The following is an 18,941-nucleotide window of genomic DNA, read 5'->3' as shown; positions in this document are numbered from 1 at the left end:
TTCAGAAGGGCACTTTTTTGTCAGACTGCTACCGGTCGGTATACACCTGCGCTAAAATATCACAGTGAAAGCCATCTTAGCTTGCGTAGAATAGACCCAGCTTCCAACCCAACTTTGAGAATAGATTAACGGCGATATATGTTTTTTATCGCCTGATAAAAGTCTTGCATTAATGCAGCACATTAACGCCGATAACGGCCCACCACTTATTATTGCCACCACTCCCATTACTTGCAATGCGTTACCCCAACACTGGTATTTATAGATTGCTTATTGGATTTTATGGAGATGCACTTACACTGCAGAATCATCCCAATCAAACATTACAAATTCTTTTATAAAAAAAAAAGATATGAAATCATCTGGTGAAATTGTTTTCATATCACGATATGAATCACAAAATAAATAAAAAAATCCCAATGTTAGACTTTTCTAATATCGAATTAATCTTTCAGCTCTGGTTAGAATGCAAAGTGTCATCATGAAAACACTTATTTCTGCTTTACACATGGAATAATCTGCATAAACACTTTTAGGCGTAGACTATAGTCTTTCTGTCCTTGGTCCGTCTGAAGCCGTGAGAGTACAGCGTCTGTCACACGCTCTCACTGCCCCACACATGACCTACTTTTTGTCCTTTCCTGGTAAATGAGGGAAAAAGGTGGAGCGGATTGTCAGAAGAGGATGTGGGCGCTGGTGATGTAGGTCTGGTTGAGCCTGGCACAATCAGGGCAGCGCTAAATCGGAGTTTGGTCATTATGTACTCGCCCTCACGGCATTCCAAACATGTATGCTGCTTAGGCCACTGTAAATCAGCTTTTTGTCTAATTATATATATTTATTTACAAATGTTTTCAGTTTAAATGTTTTCAGTTGAAACTTTTTTCACATTTTTGTTTTCAGATATATAGGACAAAACATTGTAGGCATTATACGAGCATAATTACCTGTTCTGTTAGAAATATAAAAATAACAAACAAAAAATGTAACTATCTTTGACTGTAATATCTATTAGTATAAATAATCACATTTGAGTGATCAAAAACCAAATCCTAAAAACTTATTCAGGGTAATAGTTTAGACATAAATTAGGCACCCTTTAAAATAGTTTTTTCTCAAATATTATTTTATTGCAGTTTAAATAAAAATTTGGATTAACAGCTCTGTAATTATTCCTCAATATAATGATGATGATGATGATAATGATTATTATTATTATTATTATTATTATCATTATTATTATTATGTGACTACATTTTACATGATAATTGCATTACATTTCTGTCACAGTTACTTCACTTTACAGGTTGTTGTTTTATTGGTTGTGTATGTAGTTAAAATTGTGTCACCCTATGTCATTCTAGTGTTTTATTCATAAAAATATATTTATACAGATACATTTTGAATCTTTTTGTATTTGTGTATAATTGTGTGCGCGCGTGTGTGCGTGTGTGCGTGTGTGCGTGTGTGTGTGTGTGTGTGTGTGTGTGTGTGTGTGTGTGTGTGTGTGTGTGTGTGTGTGTGTGTGTGTGTGTGTCTGTGTGTGTGTCTGTGTATATATACAAAGTTGAAGTCAGAATTATTAGCCCCCTTGAATTATTAGTTTCCTTGTTGATTTTTTTTCTCCAATTTCTGTTGAACGGAGAGCAGATTTTTTCCAACACATTTCTAAAAATAATAGTTTTAATAACTCATTTCTAAAAACTGATTCCTTTTTATCTTTGTCATGATGACAGTATATATTTGACTAGATCTTTTTCAAGACACTTCTATACAGCTTAAAGTGTCATTTAAAGGCTTAACTAGGTTAATTAGGTTAACTAGGCAGGTTAGGGTAATTAGGCAAGTTGTTGTATAATGATGGTTTGTTCTGCAGACAATCCAAAAAAAACATATAGCTTATAGGGGCTAATAATTTTGTCCTTAAAATTGGGCTTAAAAGTCTGACACACTGTAAAAATTTCCTTGCTCTGTTAATCATCATTTGGGAAATATTTTAAAAAGAAAAAAAAATTCAAAGGGGGGGGCTAATACTTCTGACTTCAATTATATATATCTTTCAGTTTTGTAAGCTTGTGTTTGCTGATAACTAGGACCAGGCACAATCTGCTGACATTTTTTTGCTATTTTTCCACAGAAGATTTATGCTATATATTTTTTTGGAGTACTGTAACTAAAAATTTGATAATACCCTTTTGTTTAATGTTTACAATGCAAATCCAATTAGATCCACTTATTTAGTAATAAATGAATGTCTGCATTATCAGTGCTGTCAATGGTCCCTTATGAAACTGAAATTAGTCACATCAACCTTTCGCCGAACGATTTCAGTGGCTGAACAACCTGTCTGCGCATAAAACACATTCATAAAACTACAAAGTCTACATCAGCTTTGTGTGACAAATAGTGTTAAAACAGAACATTACCTGTCTAACAGAAATACTTCAGCCATGGCGTCATCCTTCCTCCAGCGTGCAAAACTAACTCCAATATAGATTCAGGATTTTAAAAAGTTTTGATTCAGCATTTGTTTTTATCGCTGTCAGTCGTGTCCACGTGACCGCATCCTGCGTGAACGTGCATCAGCGGGTCTGCGTGAAAGGGTTCACAGTTGTACAAATCTACAGTTGTTGACAGACAGTTTGGGCTACTTATCAATGTATTGGAATTATTCGGCTCGACAATATTTAACTGTATAAACATTTTTTAGTCTTCTGCCTCACCCAGAATATAAAAATACATTTAAATACATTTAGATCGTTTACTTTAATCATTACTATTGGAATGTGAAGAGACTTTCAACCAGCACAACAAAACAGGTATCTGAAGACAATCACCTTGTGCAGCTTTAAGACTTTGGCTGTCATTGTCTTAGCTTGGATTTTTAACCTCCTTTTTGTGGAGTAAACATTAGCATATGAATGTTTTTTTGACTCACTGTAAATCATTATTAAGTCATTATTTATTATCTAATCAAATATGAACTATGTTTTAAAATTCTGATCTATATTTGTTTTTACAGAACAAATCCTTTGCCAACAATTAAACCCCTTACCAATGAGGGGAAAATAAATGAGAGTAATAAAAATACAGAAAACATACAGAATAATAAAATGAATCAATAAATAAAATAACGTTTTGCCATCATAACATCTTTTAAGAAAACATTTGTACATCAAATTACACAAGTTAGATTGCATTAAAGATTAGTTGAATAACCTCTAATCTAAATATCTTACAACCTTTTCAATACAATATTAAATATATGGTACAATACAAAACAATACTGAATATCTTACAATACAATGCTTTTAATAAATGCACTCATTTTCTCCATTTATATTGACCTGTTTCAGTCTCTGGAGCAAGATTTTATTTATTTATTATTTTATTTATTTCTATTGAGGAAAATGATTTGTCATGACATGTTGAGTAAACAATCATGGGCAGAGTTTTATAGTTCAAGCGGCTCTTTAAGGTGATAGCAGAATCATATTAGCCTGACAGACTCATGATGACCTATTTTCAAAATAGCTGAAGTTTTGTCGACCGATCACAAAAGCTTCTGTGTGCGTCTGTGTGCGTCTGTGTGCGTGCGTGTGCGTGTGTGTGTGTGTGTGTGTGTGTGTGTGTGTGAAGCAGAGCACTGTCTTCACTGGCATTTACACTGTTACTAAATTTAGCGTGCGTGTAGGGATTTGATGTTTGATGTTGTGTGTTGTCGGCTATGGTGTTACTTAAACCTGGCCCATCACTCACATTTCAAAGAACTGACTTGCAGGAGTGTTTTCCTGGAGGTCTCCGAGGCTGATCTGAATTACATTTCAGCTCATTTAGATGCTTCAGGAGTACGGCTGGAGAAACACTGATTAAAATGCTAAATAACAAGATTTTGGGAAGTGACTTCCGAGGAAATGTCCAGGTCAATTGAAGTATTTTTATCATATAGTAATGTTAAAAATCGTATCTAATTTATGTATTCATTTGTTTGAGGTATTTAAATGTATGATTATTGATTAATTTTTTGTTGCCATAAATATAGCCATTGTTGCTGACGTGGTATTAAATAAAAATATTTGACATAACCAACTCATATTCCAGTTTAAAATCATATTTAAAAATTGAGTTTGAGTTGAGTTTTAGTTTATTGTGTTAATGCATTGTGTATTATGAGCTAACAATGAAAAGTAGTTTTACTGTGTTTTCAGTGTTGATTGATTTTACTTTCTGCTTTAACATTTTAAAAGTACATGTTAAAACTGTATTTAATGTTTATAATTTATTATTTTCTTTTAACTTTATTATTTTTATTTTTTATTTATTATTGTGTATTTTCATTGTCTTATTTTGTTTATATATATATATATATATATAGATATATGTATATATATATATATACATTTAAAAAAAACATTTAGTTCTTTATTTGCATTGATGCATTTATTTATTTTGTAAAAAAAATATAGACTGTGGCCAAAAAAGTTAATTAATACACAGTTACTACTACCAAGTAAGAAAGATAAATAAATAGTTAGGATAAATCAATAGAATAATTAAATAAATGCTACATTGTTATTATTTGGAATTATGTTATATTCATATAATAATAAATGTAATAATAATACTATATTGTCATTGTTGTTATTATTATATAATTAGTATTATATTATCACTATCACTATCAATAAATATGTTAATAATGTTGTTACTATTATAATTGTTTGCATTTATGCATTTGTTTATTTTGTAAAAAAGTAAATTAATATAATTTAATTAATTAAATAATAATTATAAAATATTATTATAACTTTATTATTATTATAGAACTTATATATAAAATAATAACAATATAAGCATTGTTGTTGCTGTTATTGTGATTATTATGTAGTTTCTATTATATTATCGCATATTGTTGTTGTTGAACAAAAAATTGTAATTGACCAAAAACGTTTCATATACAATTACTTCTACCAAATAAATAAAATGAACAAATTATATATTAATAATAATCAATAATATAATAAATAAAAAAATAAGATGTCATGCTGGTGCAGTGGGTAGCACGATCGCCTCACAGCAAGAAGGTCGCTGGTTTGAGCCCTGGCTGTGTCAGTTAGCATTTCTGTGTGGAGTTTGCATGTTCTCTCCGTGTTGGCGTAGGTTTCCTCCAGAAGCTCCGGTTTCCCCCATAGCCCAAGACATGTGCTACAGGTGAATTAAAAAAGCTTAATTGGCCGTAGTGTATATGTTTGCATGGATGTTTCCCAGTGATGGGTTGCGGCTGGAAGGGCATCTGCTGCGTAAAACATATGCTGGATAAGTTGGCGGTTCATTCCGCTGTGGCAACCCCAGATTAATAAAGGGACTAAGCCAAAAAGAAAATGAATGAATGAATGAATGAATGAATGAATAAAAAAATTATTAATAATGGTTTGAGTTCTTCTCATTTATAATAATAATAATAATAATAACAATAATAATATATTGTTGTTCTTGTTGTTGTTTTTTTTATATTTTTTTATTATTGTTATTGATTAACCTTGTTACAGCTAGTATTAATTTGTATTCATGACTTTACATCAATATTCAAAAACGTACTTTGTGTTTTGCTGCATCCACGACGACAAACATCACATTAACATTCAATACAAGCACAAATGCAGACATCAGAACCATAAAACCAGCAGAATAATTATTTCTAATGTAACCAAAGTGTCTCGTTTCTCTCTTGTGTTTATACAGTAAAGCTGTTTGAGGTCATAGAAACAGACAAGACCCTTTACCTGGTGATGGAGTACGCCAGCGGAGGTGAGTTTGATAACGCTTATTATATTATGTAATCCTATGCAAACAGGCTTGTAATTTTTACATAACGAAGCTTGTGAAAGTGAAAAGGCTCCATCTGATAGGCCTGTTCTGTCCACAGGGGAGGTGTTTGACTACCTCGTAGCGCACGGACGCATGAAGGAGAAGGAGGCCAGAGCTAAATTTAGACAGGTACAGAACTGCAGTGCACTGGATACAGCCCTGCCCCGCCCCCTCGCGCTTTCACCCTGAGCTCTGATTCGCTGTCGCTTGCGTGATTGGTGGCTGATGAGTCGAATGGCTGCTTTGGGTTCAGTGTGGCCCATATAGAGCACTTCTGCTTTAGGGTCATAAACTAAATAGGGTTTAAGACACTGCAGGTGAACAGGGTAAAAAAAAAAGAATGAATAAATATCATCATAGTTACACAACTGATTACTTTAAGGATTACTAACTTTTTTATCATACGTATCATGAAAATGTTGTTTAAACATGCAAACGAGGTATTGTTTAATTAAATATGCACTAATTTGCATGTTTCTCTAGCATACAAATCTGAACATTGTATAAAGTCTGATTCAAATTAGTTTTTTGATATTCTTGATATATTAAGACTATATCTTGATATAGTCTGAGGAATAATCACGGTTTCATGGTTTTCACGATTATTATGCATTCATTAATTTCAAAACACTACTTGTTTAGATAATCACATGAAAACTCCTTCTATTTTAAATTGTTTTTATTGCTGCTCAGTAACAAAAAAAAAAAAAAACCCAGCACAAAATAATAATAATAAATACCAAACAAAAGTCTGTTTCTCTTTGGACCTAATAATAAGTAAAAAAAGAAAAAAAGCTTTTGGCATTTAAACATAAGTAATAATTTTACACTGAAAATAAATGACAGAACAACAAATAAATAAAATAAAAATGAGAATCAATAAAAAACAGTATTTGTCTAATGTAAATTTAAGAATCATAGTAATTTCTTTTCTTGCACTCGCAAAAGACGCAAAATGTAAACAGCAGTTAGATAATAGCCTCAGCCATAGTTTATCGAGTGTGTGTGGGTATTAGCCTCGGTGTACAAGCTCTGAACTTTAAACTAGCACACAGTTGGCATAACTTTGTTTAGTTGCAGCAGTTTGTTCCATGCCTGGTGTTGAGAAGCCTTCAAGATTAATTAACCGTAAAGAATTAATTAACTGTAAAGAATTAAAGCACTGTAAATAGTGAAATCGATTAATCCTTGTTCCCAGGTTTTATTAATATATTTCAGATTTTATTTAATCACTTCCTAATTCAGAAAAAAAAAAAAAAAAAAAAAAATATATATATATATATATATATATATATATATATATATATATATATATATATATTTTTTTTTTTATTTATATATATATACATATATATATATATAATTTGTTTTGTAAAATAATATTTTATAATTAGGAAAATTGCAGTATGTGTGACCAAAATTACTCATTACAAAAATGTAAGAATGCACATATGAAAAAAAAAATGTGCAGTGTGGTGTATGAAATTAGAGATTTATGACCCTGTGCAGGAGAAAAAACTTGAAAATAATATGAAGAAAAAAATAAATAAATAATAAAAAAAAAAAATAGATATATATATATATATATATATATATATATATATATATATATATATATATATATATATATATATATATATATATTATAATAATATGGAAATCTACATAATATTTACATTACATCATGTTTTAGATTAAAATTGTAGTTATTAATTTATAGTGCGCTTGTAAATTTACAGTTTTACTGGCAACCAATTTGCCAGTAAGTTACTGTATATGTTATGTATAATATACTGTAAATTGTAATCTCTAATTTACAGTGTGCTTGAGCATTTACAGTCTTACTGGCAATCAAAATTGCTAGCATTACTGTAAGTTTTGTAAATTGTAATTATTAATTTACACGTTGGCTCAGTGCAGCTTTTAATTTAATACTTTAATTTTTACTACATTAGCAAAATTCTGTGATATACTTGACAGGAAAAATAAATTTTTATGATTGGATTCTTTAATACGTCTCTATTTTCTGCATCACAAAAGAATTTTCAGCAATAAATAGAAGCTAAAGATACAATATTTCAAAGCATAAGATAACATATTACATTTGTATATTCTATAATCTCGCACATAAAATGCTGCATCACAAATATCATAAGACCTGAAAAAACATTTTATGAGGAGGTAAAAAAGCCCCAAATTACAAAATCGAGGGGTGTGTGTTTGCCTGCAGCGTCTCGCCTTAATAGCTAGTTGACAAATTATTATGCTGACTTAACAATAATAATGCAGTGCAAAGAGATTTCTGCTTGATTTTAGTGTTTGGGAGTTTTTGAAGTTGCATCATTGCGTTTTGTTCCGCATGTTCACAATGCACATAATGCAGTTTTCTATTCTGTTGATAGATTACCAGGGTATACTGCATTTCAACAACAGTGCTAGTGTATATAAGAGTGTAGATAACCGAGCAAGCGTGCATGCGTGTGTATGTGTGTGTGTGTGTTGTAGTTGTCAACATTTTTTATTACAATTTTGAATAAAAAAATAGATAAAAAACAAATTTTATTAAATAATAAATATAATTTAAAAAATGTAAAATATTATTATAAGTTTTATTATTATATTATATATTAATTTGTACTATATTACATTATATCAAATTATTATTGTATATATTATTTAAATTACAATATGCTGTTTACTTCACTTATTATTTTTATTTCTTTAAACTAAATAAAAATAAAAATCTGCATTATCTCTATTAATTTAATATAAAATGGTATTATTACAAAAAAAAAAAAAAATATATATATATATATATATATATATATATATATATATATATATATATATATATATATATCGTTTATACAGTTTATTTTGTTCCATATAAATATTTTAATTTTATTACTTGTGTATTAATATTTTTCACAATCTTTTTGAAGTTATTAATGTGTATGCTTTGATGTTTTAGATTATTTTGGATCTTAAACTAAATGAAAATGAGAAATGTATATATATATATATTTTTTTTGTTTCATTTAATGCTTCATATTTATTTAAACATTTTAAAAAATATTTATTTTTATTTCATTCAAATTTACGCCAAAATCTATCAATCAATTTATTATTATTTTGTCATTCGTATTTTCCCCCTGATGCTATATTTTATTTTCAAAAAAATTACAATGCAGACATTTTAGAATATTACTGGACAGTTTCACATATAGATAGAAAAGGAAAATAAACAGGGATCCAAAATGATTGTATTAATTATAAATTATTATTTTAAAAAGATAAAAAGCCCTAGTTTAATTAAAGCCACTTTTTGTTTTTTCCCTACATAAATATCATATACCTTTATACCCACAATTAACTTAATAATCCGCCTGTTGTGATTGTGTTGTGCAAAACAGTAATGATAGAGTGACTGTGTGCTGGATTGATCAGGTGTGCAGTGCAGTGATGGAGCTCTAATGAGACGCTCACCCGCTGACAGACTCATTTGCTCTTTTAATTACCCTTTCAACCTCTCTGTTCCCCCTGTGAGAGTCTGTGCTCTGATGGCCTGCAGCAGCAGAGAAAGATTTAGCCTTATCTACCTTTTACTCACACCCCATGATGAATTTATGGGAGTAACTTCTGTTGAACTAAAGAAAACCAGTCAAGTGTTTTAAAGAGCAGCTCAAATGTTGTTTTAAAATAGCTTTATATTTGCAGTTTGTAATTGTTTAAAATCTTTTTTTAAATTTCCCCAAGACAAGAATGGGTGTTGTTTCAATAGTTTGAGGACGACTTTGATTAAAGGTTTTGAATCACTTTAAATGTTGACTATTATTTGTTCTTCCTAAAACTTGTATAGGCGACAAGACGTTTGTCAGGGAGTTCACTCATTTATGCTGAGCAGTATATTTATGTACACACAGAATTGTAGCGCAGCAATTATTATCAGATTTGTATTATTATTACTATTTTGTGGACATTCCCGAAAACCAGAAGTTAAACTAGGGGTCACCAATCTCGGTCCAGGAGGGCCGGTGTGCCTGCAGGATTTTGCTCCAACTTGCCTCAATAAACCTGCCTGGATGTTTCAAGTATACCTAGTAAGACCTTGATTAGCTTGTTCAGGTGTGTTTAATTAGAGTTGGAGCTAAAATCTGAAGGACACCGGCCCTCCAGGAACAAGTTTGGTGACCCCTGAGTTAAACTATTAATTTAGAAATGCAGTATAGTGATTAGAAGTACACAAAAGCAAAACCCTTTTAAAGTTTTGTAGGTAATGATCAGTATTTTATAACCATACCTTAACAGGTAAAATTGGGTTGACAGATGTAATAACTCTGGCAACTTTGGATTCACTTTAGCTTGTTTATTAAAGATGCCAAATAACCAGCTAATAGAGCATCACAATAATCCAGTCTTGAGGTGGTGAGGGCAGGATTTCCAGCATCATCTGCAGTGGTAGGGATGGGGGGGTTCCCTCCCATCATCCTCTGCTGCTGTGGAGACGTTTATCTGGGTCAGGCATGAAGCGCCGCTGAGATTTCAGGGCAGAGCAGAAAAACCTCCAGATTCTGCCAGCAGCTGCAGAAAGGCAGGAAATCTGTGGCCCAATCTGATGTCTGGGACACGGCCACGGATAGAGAGCCATGAATATTAAACAGTATCAGAGAGTGTGGCGTGTTTTAGAAATGAGATGAGGGAAACGCGGGCAGTAATGAGCTTTCATTTCAGAGCATTATGGAATATATAAGCAGGTTACATGAAAACGTCCTGTTTTACTGAAGTAATGTTTTGGAAATCAGTCACTCGTGCATAGGCACGGGCTGGTATAAGATTCTGAAGGTATGATAACCTTGGATAAAGATATCACGGTATTGTGAATACTGCTCTAAAATATCTTCTTTTTTTAATGTCTGGGTAAAAATAACTACAACTTTTTTTTTTTTTTTTAGCTTTGAACAAAATATATTTCATTTTCAGAAACATTTAAAATATTTTGGGGCAGTAAACATGTCAGGCTAAATAATTCAAATTAATCATTGACTTCTGCTGTTCTCATTAGTTTCAAAACACTGATTTCTTTACCATTAAAACAGCATCTTTTGATATTTTTTCTACTGATACTGTTGTCCTTAAAAAAAAAAAGTAAATAAAAAAATAATCTTACATTTACCAGAGGAAGGGTATAGCAGAACATTTCCGCGCTTTTAAAACCTTGACTTTTCCAAACCGTGTTATACCTTGAAAACATTTATTATCCCATGCTTACTTGTGTGTGGTTTGATTATTAAATGTATTATTTATAAGTGATTAAATTACCTCCAAATCAGGATTATTCTAAAATCCTAAAACTAGGATCATTTTTGTTATTTAAAAATAAATTTCAACTGCATTAAAATATCTAGAAAACCTCAGCTCATTGACGAGGAAATATTTTTATAAATTAAAAAAATGTTACATAATTTAGATTTTTTTTAATACCAGATAAATAGAAGCTAAAATAAAACAATTATAAAGTATTTGAGAAACAAAAGAAAATGACAGGAAAAAAACAACTTAACTGCTAAAATGTGAAAATTGAAATAAAAAGAACAGAAAGAAAAGAGTTTTTGATTTATTTATCCAAAACCTTACTTATTTTTTATTACTTGAACTAAAATACCTAAAATAACTACCTCAGCTACTGAAACAAAAAAAAACTAATAATAAATAAAATATTTAAAAAGCTAAAATAAAATTAAGATTATAAGGCTGAATGTCATGAAATGCCATCAGTCTAGAGACATTTCCCAGTATTTCTTTGTTCACAATAATTAACCCCGAAAAAGCCAAAGCAAAGCACAAAACACTACCAGATTACTATGTTTAAATACAGCACTACAACATACAATAGAGAGAGATCAACCTATAATATTACTCTGTTCTGTAATGATTTGATAAGTGGTAAGTTCATAATTACACTGAGTTTTTCCTCCTCTAAAGGCTTATTATGCGGTCTCTGTCGCTATCTTGTGGCAAACCTTTAACCGTCTTTGCTCTGCTCAGTATGACAGGCTGATGCGCTGAATTTCCGAAATAATAAATATTTTAAAAGAGGCACTATCCTTATAAATAAACTGCGCAGTTGCAATCTAAACAACTATGTTCTCTTCCAAGAAAGTTTCAAAAGTACATCATGTTGTCAGACAGCCGCAATATTTGTCAACTGTAGTGAGTTTATTGATCTGATGTCGCTCTATGTGGGCGGAGTAACACATAAGGGTGAAGAGGCTGTACGAGTCCTGTTGTTGCAGAATATCGCACAGCTATCAGCCAAGATAGCCAGTCAAGAACCAGACAAAACTGTTGTATATGGATATGGATATGGATATATATATATATATATATATATATATATATATATATATATATATATATATATATATATATATATATATATATATATATATATATATATATTATATATTATATATATATATTATATATATATATATATATATATATATATATATATATATATATATATATATATATATATATATATATATATTATATATATATATATATGTACATCAAATATTTCCCAAATGATTTTTAACAGAGCAAGGAAACACATGTTATACTCTACAGAAAAAGACATTTACATTTTTGCATTCTATATTTTCATCTCACAAAAAAAATCTGCATTACAAATATAATAAAAGAACAATAATATATTTAATTTATGCAAAAATATATATTTTTACTTTTTTAATTTTGAATAGTTTGAAAGAATAACATCTACTTAAAAAGGAAAATCTTTTGTAATATTATAAATATCCCTGCTGTCACTTTTAATTCATGTAGTGCCCACTTGCTGATATAAAAGTACCTGTTTCTGATCTGATGCTATATTTTTAATATACAGTAAAGCTTGTTTCCGCTAAGAAGAAATATGGTTCCTCAATCTCACTCATGTAGTGTGGTTGGAGCTGTAAGCATCAGGCTGTGCTGAGCAGTGATATTCAGCAAGTCTCTCCTCCCTCATTCATCATCCAGAATCATGTGTCAGGGCCACAGCACACATGCTCCCCAGTCCAATCAATGGCATTCTGGGAAAAAGCCATGATGCCAGTTAATGTGGCGCATTGGCTGTTACACCACACCCTGTCTGTCTGTCATGCACTCACTTTTGTCTCTCTTTCTGTTCTAAATCCCCTTTGTCTCCGTTTTTTTTCCAGATTGTATCAGCAGTTCAGTACTGCCATCAAAAACACATTGTCCACAGAGATCTCAAGGTAAGCTCAGGCAACAATTATTTTGTGATTGTTCTTTAACAGATAACACAAAAAGTTAATTAATGCTTCTTTTGTTACTAAAGTTTTGTACAGTTGAAATCAGACGTTTACACCTACTGTAATACACTGGTCCCACAAAACAAAACGCCAGGCGTAAAATCGTCATTTAAAAAAATTTTTTCTCATGCTCGTTTTTTTGTTTTGACAAGCCCCGTCAAAACCTTCTCCACCAATCAGGTTGATACTTTTGTTCACGTGCACGGAGATGCTGAAGTTACAGTAAACAGCACTTGGAGGCGCTAAAGCGCAAAACTGTCAATGCGAGCACACATTGAAGAAGAGGCGATATAAACGTGGAGCTGCTTATTGCTCTGGTGAACAATAATCATTTCTTTATCGCTAGAGCTGGAGCTTCTACTTAAACCATCCATAACAACAACTGTGTCAACTTTGTCTTCTTCTTCTGTGTTAAGCGTGTTAGACGCTAAAAGTTGTGTAGCGCCAGCTAACGTCAAGCAGTAATTTTGCATACTCTTCTGCTCGACGCCAGTGAAAATCGCCTGGGTTTGAATCCGGAAAAACGTCTCGACAAACGCTGATGATAACCGCAAACGAAAGGCGTCCCGGTGTGTACGAGTCTTTATGCTTTATTGGACCACCTTTATGTTTGATTACAGCACACTTTCTGTCTCACATTGTGTCAATATGCTTCTGCAATGTTACCTTTATTCCAATCCAGAGATGCATTGATTTGTTTTGCCAAGAACTATTGATGATGGGACAGTCGGATCACTGTGCAAAGCTTTTCTCAAAGATTCTCAATAGGGTTAAGGTCTGAACTCTGTGGTTGCCAAACCATGTCTCTCTTTCCTCGATCTCGTTTCTCTTACCTCCGATGTATTTTTGACCAATTGTGTTTCTCTTTTCTCTGACATACTTTGACCAATCGTGTTTCTCTTTCCTCTGATGTACTTTTGACCAATCACATCTTCTTTCCTTTGATGTAAATTGAAACATTTGATCAATCTTGTTTCTCTTTCCTCTATTATGGTTCTCTGTCGCGTTTCTCTTTCCACTACCTTTTTTCTCTTTAGTGTTTCTCTGTCCTTTGACATACATTTGACCGATCGCATTTCTCTTTCCTTGGATGTACTATTGACCAATCGTGTTTCTCTTTTCTTCTGGTATACTTTTGATTAGTTGCAATACTCTTTCCTCTACCATGTTTCTCTTTCTTTTACTAGTTTTCTCTATCGTGTTTCTCTTTCTTTGACATACTTTTGGCCAATCTCGTGTCTCTCCTCTTGATGTATACTTTCAACCAATCACAGTTATCTTTCTTTTAACGTCCTTTTGCCCAATCGGGTTTCTCTTTTCTCTGACGCACTTTTAATTAATTGCATTTCTCTTTCCTCAATCTTGTTTCTGTTTCCTCTGATATGGTTTTCTTTCGCGTTTCACTTTCCTCTACCAATTTTCTTTTTCACGTTCCTGATATACATTTGACCAATTGCTTCTCTCTCTGTCACGTTTCACTTTCTTCAGTTTCATTTCTTTTTCCTCTCATGTACTTTTGACCAATTTTGTTGTGGGGAATTTTTGCCCATTCCTCTTTGCAGTACCTCTCAAGCTCTATCTGGTTGGATGGGAAGCAATGGTGTACAGCCATTTTCAGATCTCTCCAGAGATGTTCATTAGGATTTAGGTTTGGGCTCTGGCTGGGCCGAGTTATTGTGAAGCCACTCCATTGATATTTTGGCAGAATGCTTTGGGTCATTGTCCTGCTGGAAGATGAATCGTCATCCCAGTCTGAGGTCAAGAGCACTCTGAAGCAGGTTTTCATTCAGGATGTCTTTGTACATTGCTGCATTCATCTTTCCCTCTATCCTGACTAGTCTTCCAGTTCCTGCTGCTGAAGAACATCCCCACAGCATGATGCTGCCACCACCATGCTTCACTGTAGGGATGGTATTACCCTGGTAATGAGCGGTTCCTGGATTTCTCCAAACGTTTTGCCTGGAATTCACTCCAAAGAGTTTAATTTTAGTCTCATCAGACTGGAGAATTTAGTTTCTTATGGTCTGAGAGTCCTTCAGATGCCTTTTTGTCAAATTCCAGGTGGGGTGTGGCTTCCGTCTGGCCACTCAACCATACAGGCCTGATTGGTGGATTGCTGCACAGATGATTGTCCTTCTGTAAGGTTCTCTTCTCTCCACAGAAGAACGTTGGAGCTCAGACAAAGTGACCATCGGGTTATTGATCACCTGCCTAATTAAGGCCCTTTTCCCCCATCACTCAGCTTAGATGGCCGGCCAGCTCTAGTAAAATTCCTGGTGGTTCCAAACATCTTCCACTTACGGATGATGGAGGCCACTGTGCTCATTAGAACTTTCAGAGCAGCAAAAATGTTTCTGTAACCTTCCCCAGCCTTGTGTCTCGAGACAATCCTATTTCAGAGGTCTACAGACAATTCCTTTGTCTTCATGCTTGGTTTGTGCTTTGACATGCACTGTCAACCCTGGGACCTTATATAGACAGATGCCTTTTCAAATCATGTCCAATCAACTGAACTGACCACAGGTGAACTCAGTTAAGCTGCTGAAACATCTTAAGAATGATCAGTGGAAACAGAATGTACCTGAGCTCAATTTAGAGCTTCCAAACAAAGGCTGTGAATATTGATGTACATGTGATTTTTCAGGTTTTTATTTTTTTTTATAAATTTGCAACAATTTCAAAAAAATCTTTCTTCATATTGTCATTATGGGGTGTTGTGTGTATTGTGTGATTTACTTTTGCCCAATCTTGTTTCTCTTTCCTCTATCATGGCATTTCACTTTCCTATACCCCTTTTCCTTTCATGTTTCTCTTTCCTCTGACATACTTTTGACCAATTACGTTTCTTTTTCCTCAATCATATTTCTCTTTCTTCTGATATACTATATGATATGATATACTATAGCCTTCTTTTGGCCAATCTTTTTGCCTCGTGTCTCTCTCCTGCGATGTACTTTTGACAGATTGCGTTTCTCTTTTCTCAATTGCTTTTCTTTCTCCTCTGACGTCGTTTTGACCAACCACATTTCTCTCCTCTGGCAAACATCAGGGCTCCAGACTAAAAATGGAGAGCAGACTAAAAATTGAGGTTGCAGTAATATGAACAGGGCCCGTGCCTCCGAGCATGAGCTCCCCAGAAGATGCTGCTGTCTCTCTCTTTCGTCTTCTCTCCTCCTGCAAGTCTCCATGCTCCATTACACACTGTGTTTCCAGACTGATGCTCTGTAAATGATGCATGAGGCTCGTGTCAGACTGAAGCTGTCTAAATGACTCGTGTGAGGGAAGCCAGGTGGAAACGTGGAGCTTTCTTATCGTATGATGTGCTGTCACTTGATCTCTTTCTAGCCGTCTAGTTTAACGTGGCTTCATAAGAAGTAACTGTAAGAAGCTGTTTGGAGAAGAGACATTTACAACGCACATACAGTCAAGCACAAAGGCTGTAATTTTATAATCAAATTTAAAGCCTTTATACTCGGGCTGCACAATGTATCATTCCTGTAAGGAATTTAAAAGCATTAAGGCATAAGAAATTTTACCATTTATAACTTTAATAACTTTTAATTTTATTGTATTATTTATTAATCGAAGACTGTGCAGTATTATTTTACATTTGATTATTCATTTATATATGCTTGTACACTACCACCTGACAAAAGTCTTGTCGTCAATCCCAGTTGTAAGAGCAACAAATAGTAACTTGACTTCTAGTTTATCATTTGGAAAAGTGGCAGAACGTAGATTTTTTTCAGATGAATTATCTATTCAACTGCATCCCAATCATCACAAATACTGTAGAAGACCTACTGGAACCTGCATGGACCCAAGACTCTCACAGAAATCAGTCAAGTTTGGGGAAGGAAAAATCATGGTTTGGGGTTACATTCAGTATGGGGCAGACGAGAGATATGCAGAGTGGATGGCAACATCAACACCCAGAGGTATCAAGACATTTGTGCTGCCTATTACATTACAAACCACAGGAGAGGGCAAATTCTTCTGACGGATAGCGCTCCTATATACTTCAGCCTCCTCATCAAAGTTCCTTTTTGTCTAAGCAAAGTCAGACCTTACTGTTCTAATTAAATCATTAAAAATCAAGGCATATCATATTTTATTTTGGTAAAATAAGAATTTTATAAAGGTATTTACCTTTCATGTAAGCCACTTCTGATAGCAAATAATCAACTAGAAGTCAAGTTATTATTTGTTCTTCCTAAAACTTGGATAGGCGACAAGACTATACAGTATATATAAATAAACAACACAACCAAATTACTAAAACTTTTTATATTTTAATAACTTTAATATTTTAAAATATAATAAAATAAAAATATCTAGACTACAAAAGTTAATCAACGATATGAAATTAACAATAGTTCTTCCTTTGTTTTCATGTGATGATATTTGTATTTAAACTTCCCATAGAACAAACACAACATAGACAAAAAATAGCATTTTCCAATTGTTTCATCTGAAAATCTCCCTCAATCTTGTGCTCTCTCTTTCTTATGCAGGCAGAAAATCTACTTCTGGATGCGGACATGAACATTAAAATTGCAGACTTCGGTTTCAGTAATGAATTCACCATCGGGAACAAACTAGACACGTTTTGCGGCAGCCCGCCGTACGCAGCGCCAGAGCTTTTCCAGGGCAAGAAGTACGACGGGCCGGAGGTGGACGTGTGGAGTTTGGGGGTTATTCTGTACACGCTGGTCAGCGGATCGTTGCCCTTTGATGGACAGAATCTAAAGGTTAGTGTGTTCTGTCCTTAAAGGTCACTTGTGCCCTGCTAAACCTTCACAGAGACTCATGCAAGTGGGAAAAAAAGCCAGTGGATTTGATTTTTTTTGGAGTGGCTCATGAAAAATGCTGTATGAAATTAGCAGAAATCAAAACAAATAATATAATACAATAATAATAAAACATGCTAATTCATGCTTGAATCATGTTGACAACATGCCAATTCGAACTACAATCATACTAGCCTCATGCAAATTCACACTAGAAACATGTTAAAAACATGTTAATTCATGGTAAAAAATCTGCTAACATGCTTATTTATACCAGAATCATGCTGAGGACATGCTAATTCATGCTAGAAACATGTTAACAACAAGCTAACTCTTGTAAAAATCATGCTAACATGCTAATTCCTACTAGAAGTTTACTTGCAACATGTTAATCCATACCATAAACATGTTATCATATCATAAACATACAAATTCCTGTTAAAATCATGCCAATAACACAATAATTCATACTAGAAACATGCTTGAACCAGCAACCTTCATGCTGTGAGGGGACTGTACTAACCACTGAACCTAAGTAATGCTAAAATCTAATTCTATCTATCGATTTGATTTGTAAAGTGATTTATGAAATTTCTGCATGAAATTAGCAAACAATAACAAATAATATAATAATAGTAATAATAAAACATGCTAATTCATACAAGTCATGTTAAAACATGTTAATTCATAAAAGAATCATGCTAATTCATTCTAGAATCATGCTAGCAAAATGCTAATTCATGCTAGAATAATGCAAGCCACATATTACATGCCAGAAACATGTTAACAACATGCACATTTGTTAAATCATGCTAACAACATGCTAATTCACATGGTAGCATCTATCTATAATAATATAATAGTAATAGGCTACTAATAAAACTTGCTAATTCATACGAGAGTCATGCTAACACCATGCTAATTCATGTTAAAAATCATTCTAACAACA

General features: G+C 32.9%; 2 protein-coding genes across 14 annotated transcripts in view; one reads left to right on the top strand and one right to left on the bottom strand.

Moving 5' to 3' along the window:
- Positions 1 to 18,941, bottom strand: part of efr3bb (EFR3 homolog Bb (S. cerevisiae)) — a 1,037,141-nt gene that overhangs the window by 60,764 nt on the left and 957,436 nt on the right. The gene's annotated exons all lie outside the window — the stretch shown is intronic.
- Positions 1 to 18,941, top strand: part of mark3b (MAP/microtubule affinity-regulating kinase 3b) — a 120,486-nt gene that overhangs the window by 63,809 nt on the left and 37,736 nt on the right. For all 13 annotated transcript variants that reach the window (XR_015518026.1, XR_015518024.1, XR_015518025.1 and 10 more), the window contains 4 exon segments: positions 5,743 to 5,808; positions 5,927 to 5,997; positions 13,089 to 13,145; positions 17,717 to 17,953. Coding sequence is in view for 8 of the 13 variants with exons in the window: in XM_087297865.1 (XP_087153991.1) it covers positions 5,743 to 5,808; positions 5,927 to 5,997; positions 13,089 to 13,145; positions 17,717 to 17,953 (431 nt within the window). In the remaining 5 variants the exon portion in view is untranslated.

The sequence above is a fragment of the Danio rerio genome, chromosome 20 (assembly GCF_052040795.2).
Source record: "Danio rerio strain M-AB ecotype USA chromosome 20, GRCz13ab, whole genome shotgun sequence".
NCBI lineage: Eukaryota > Metazoa > Chordata > Actinopteri > Cypriniformes > Danionidae > Danio > Danio rerio.
Note: the sequence above shows the minus strand (reverse complement) of the source record. Positions and strands in the feature narration are given on the sequence as shown.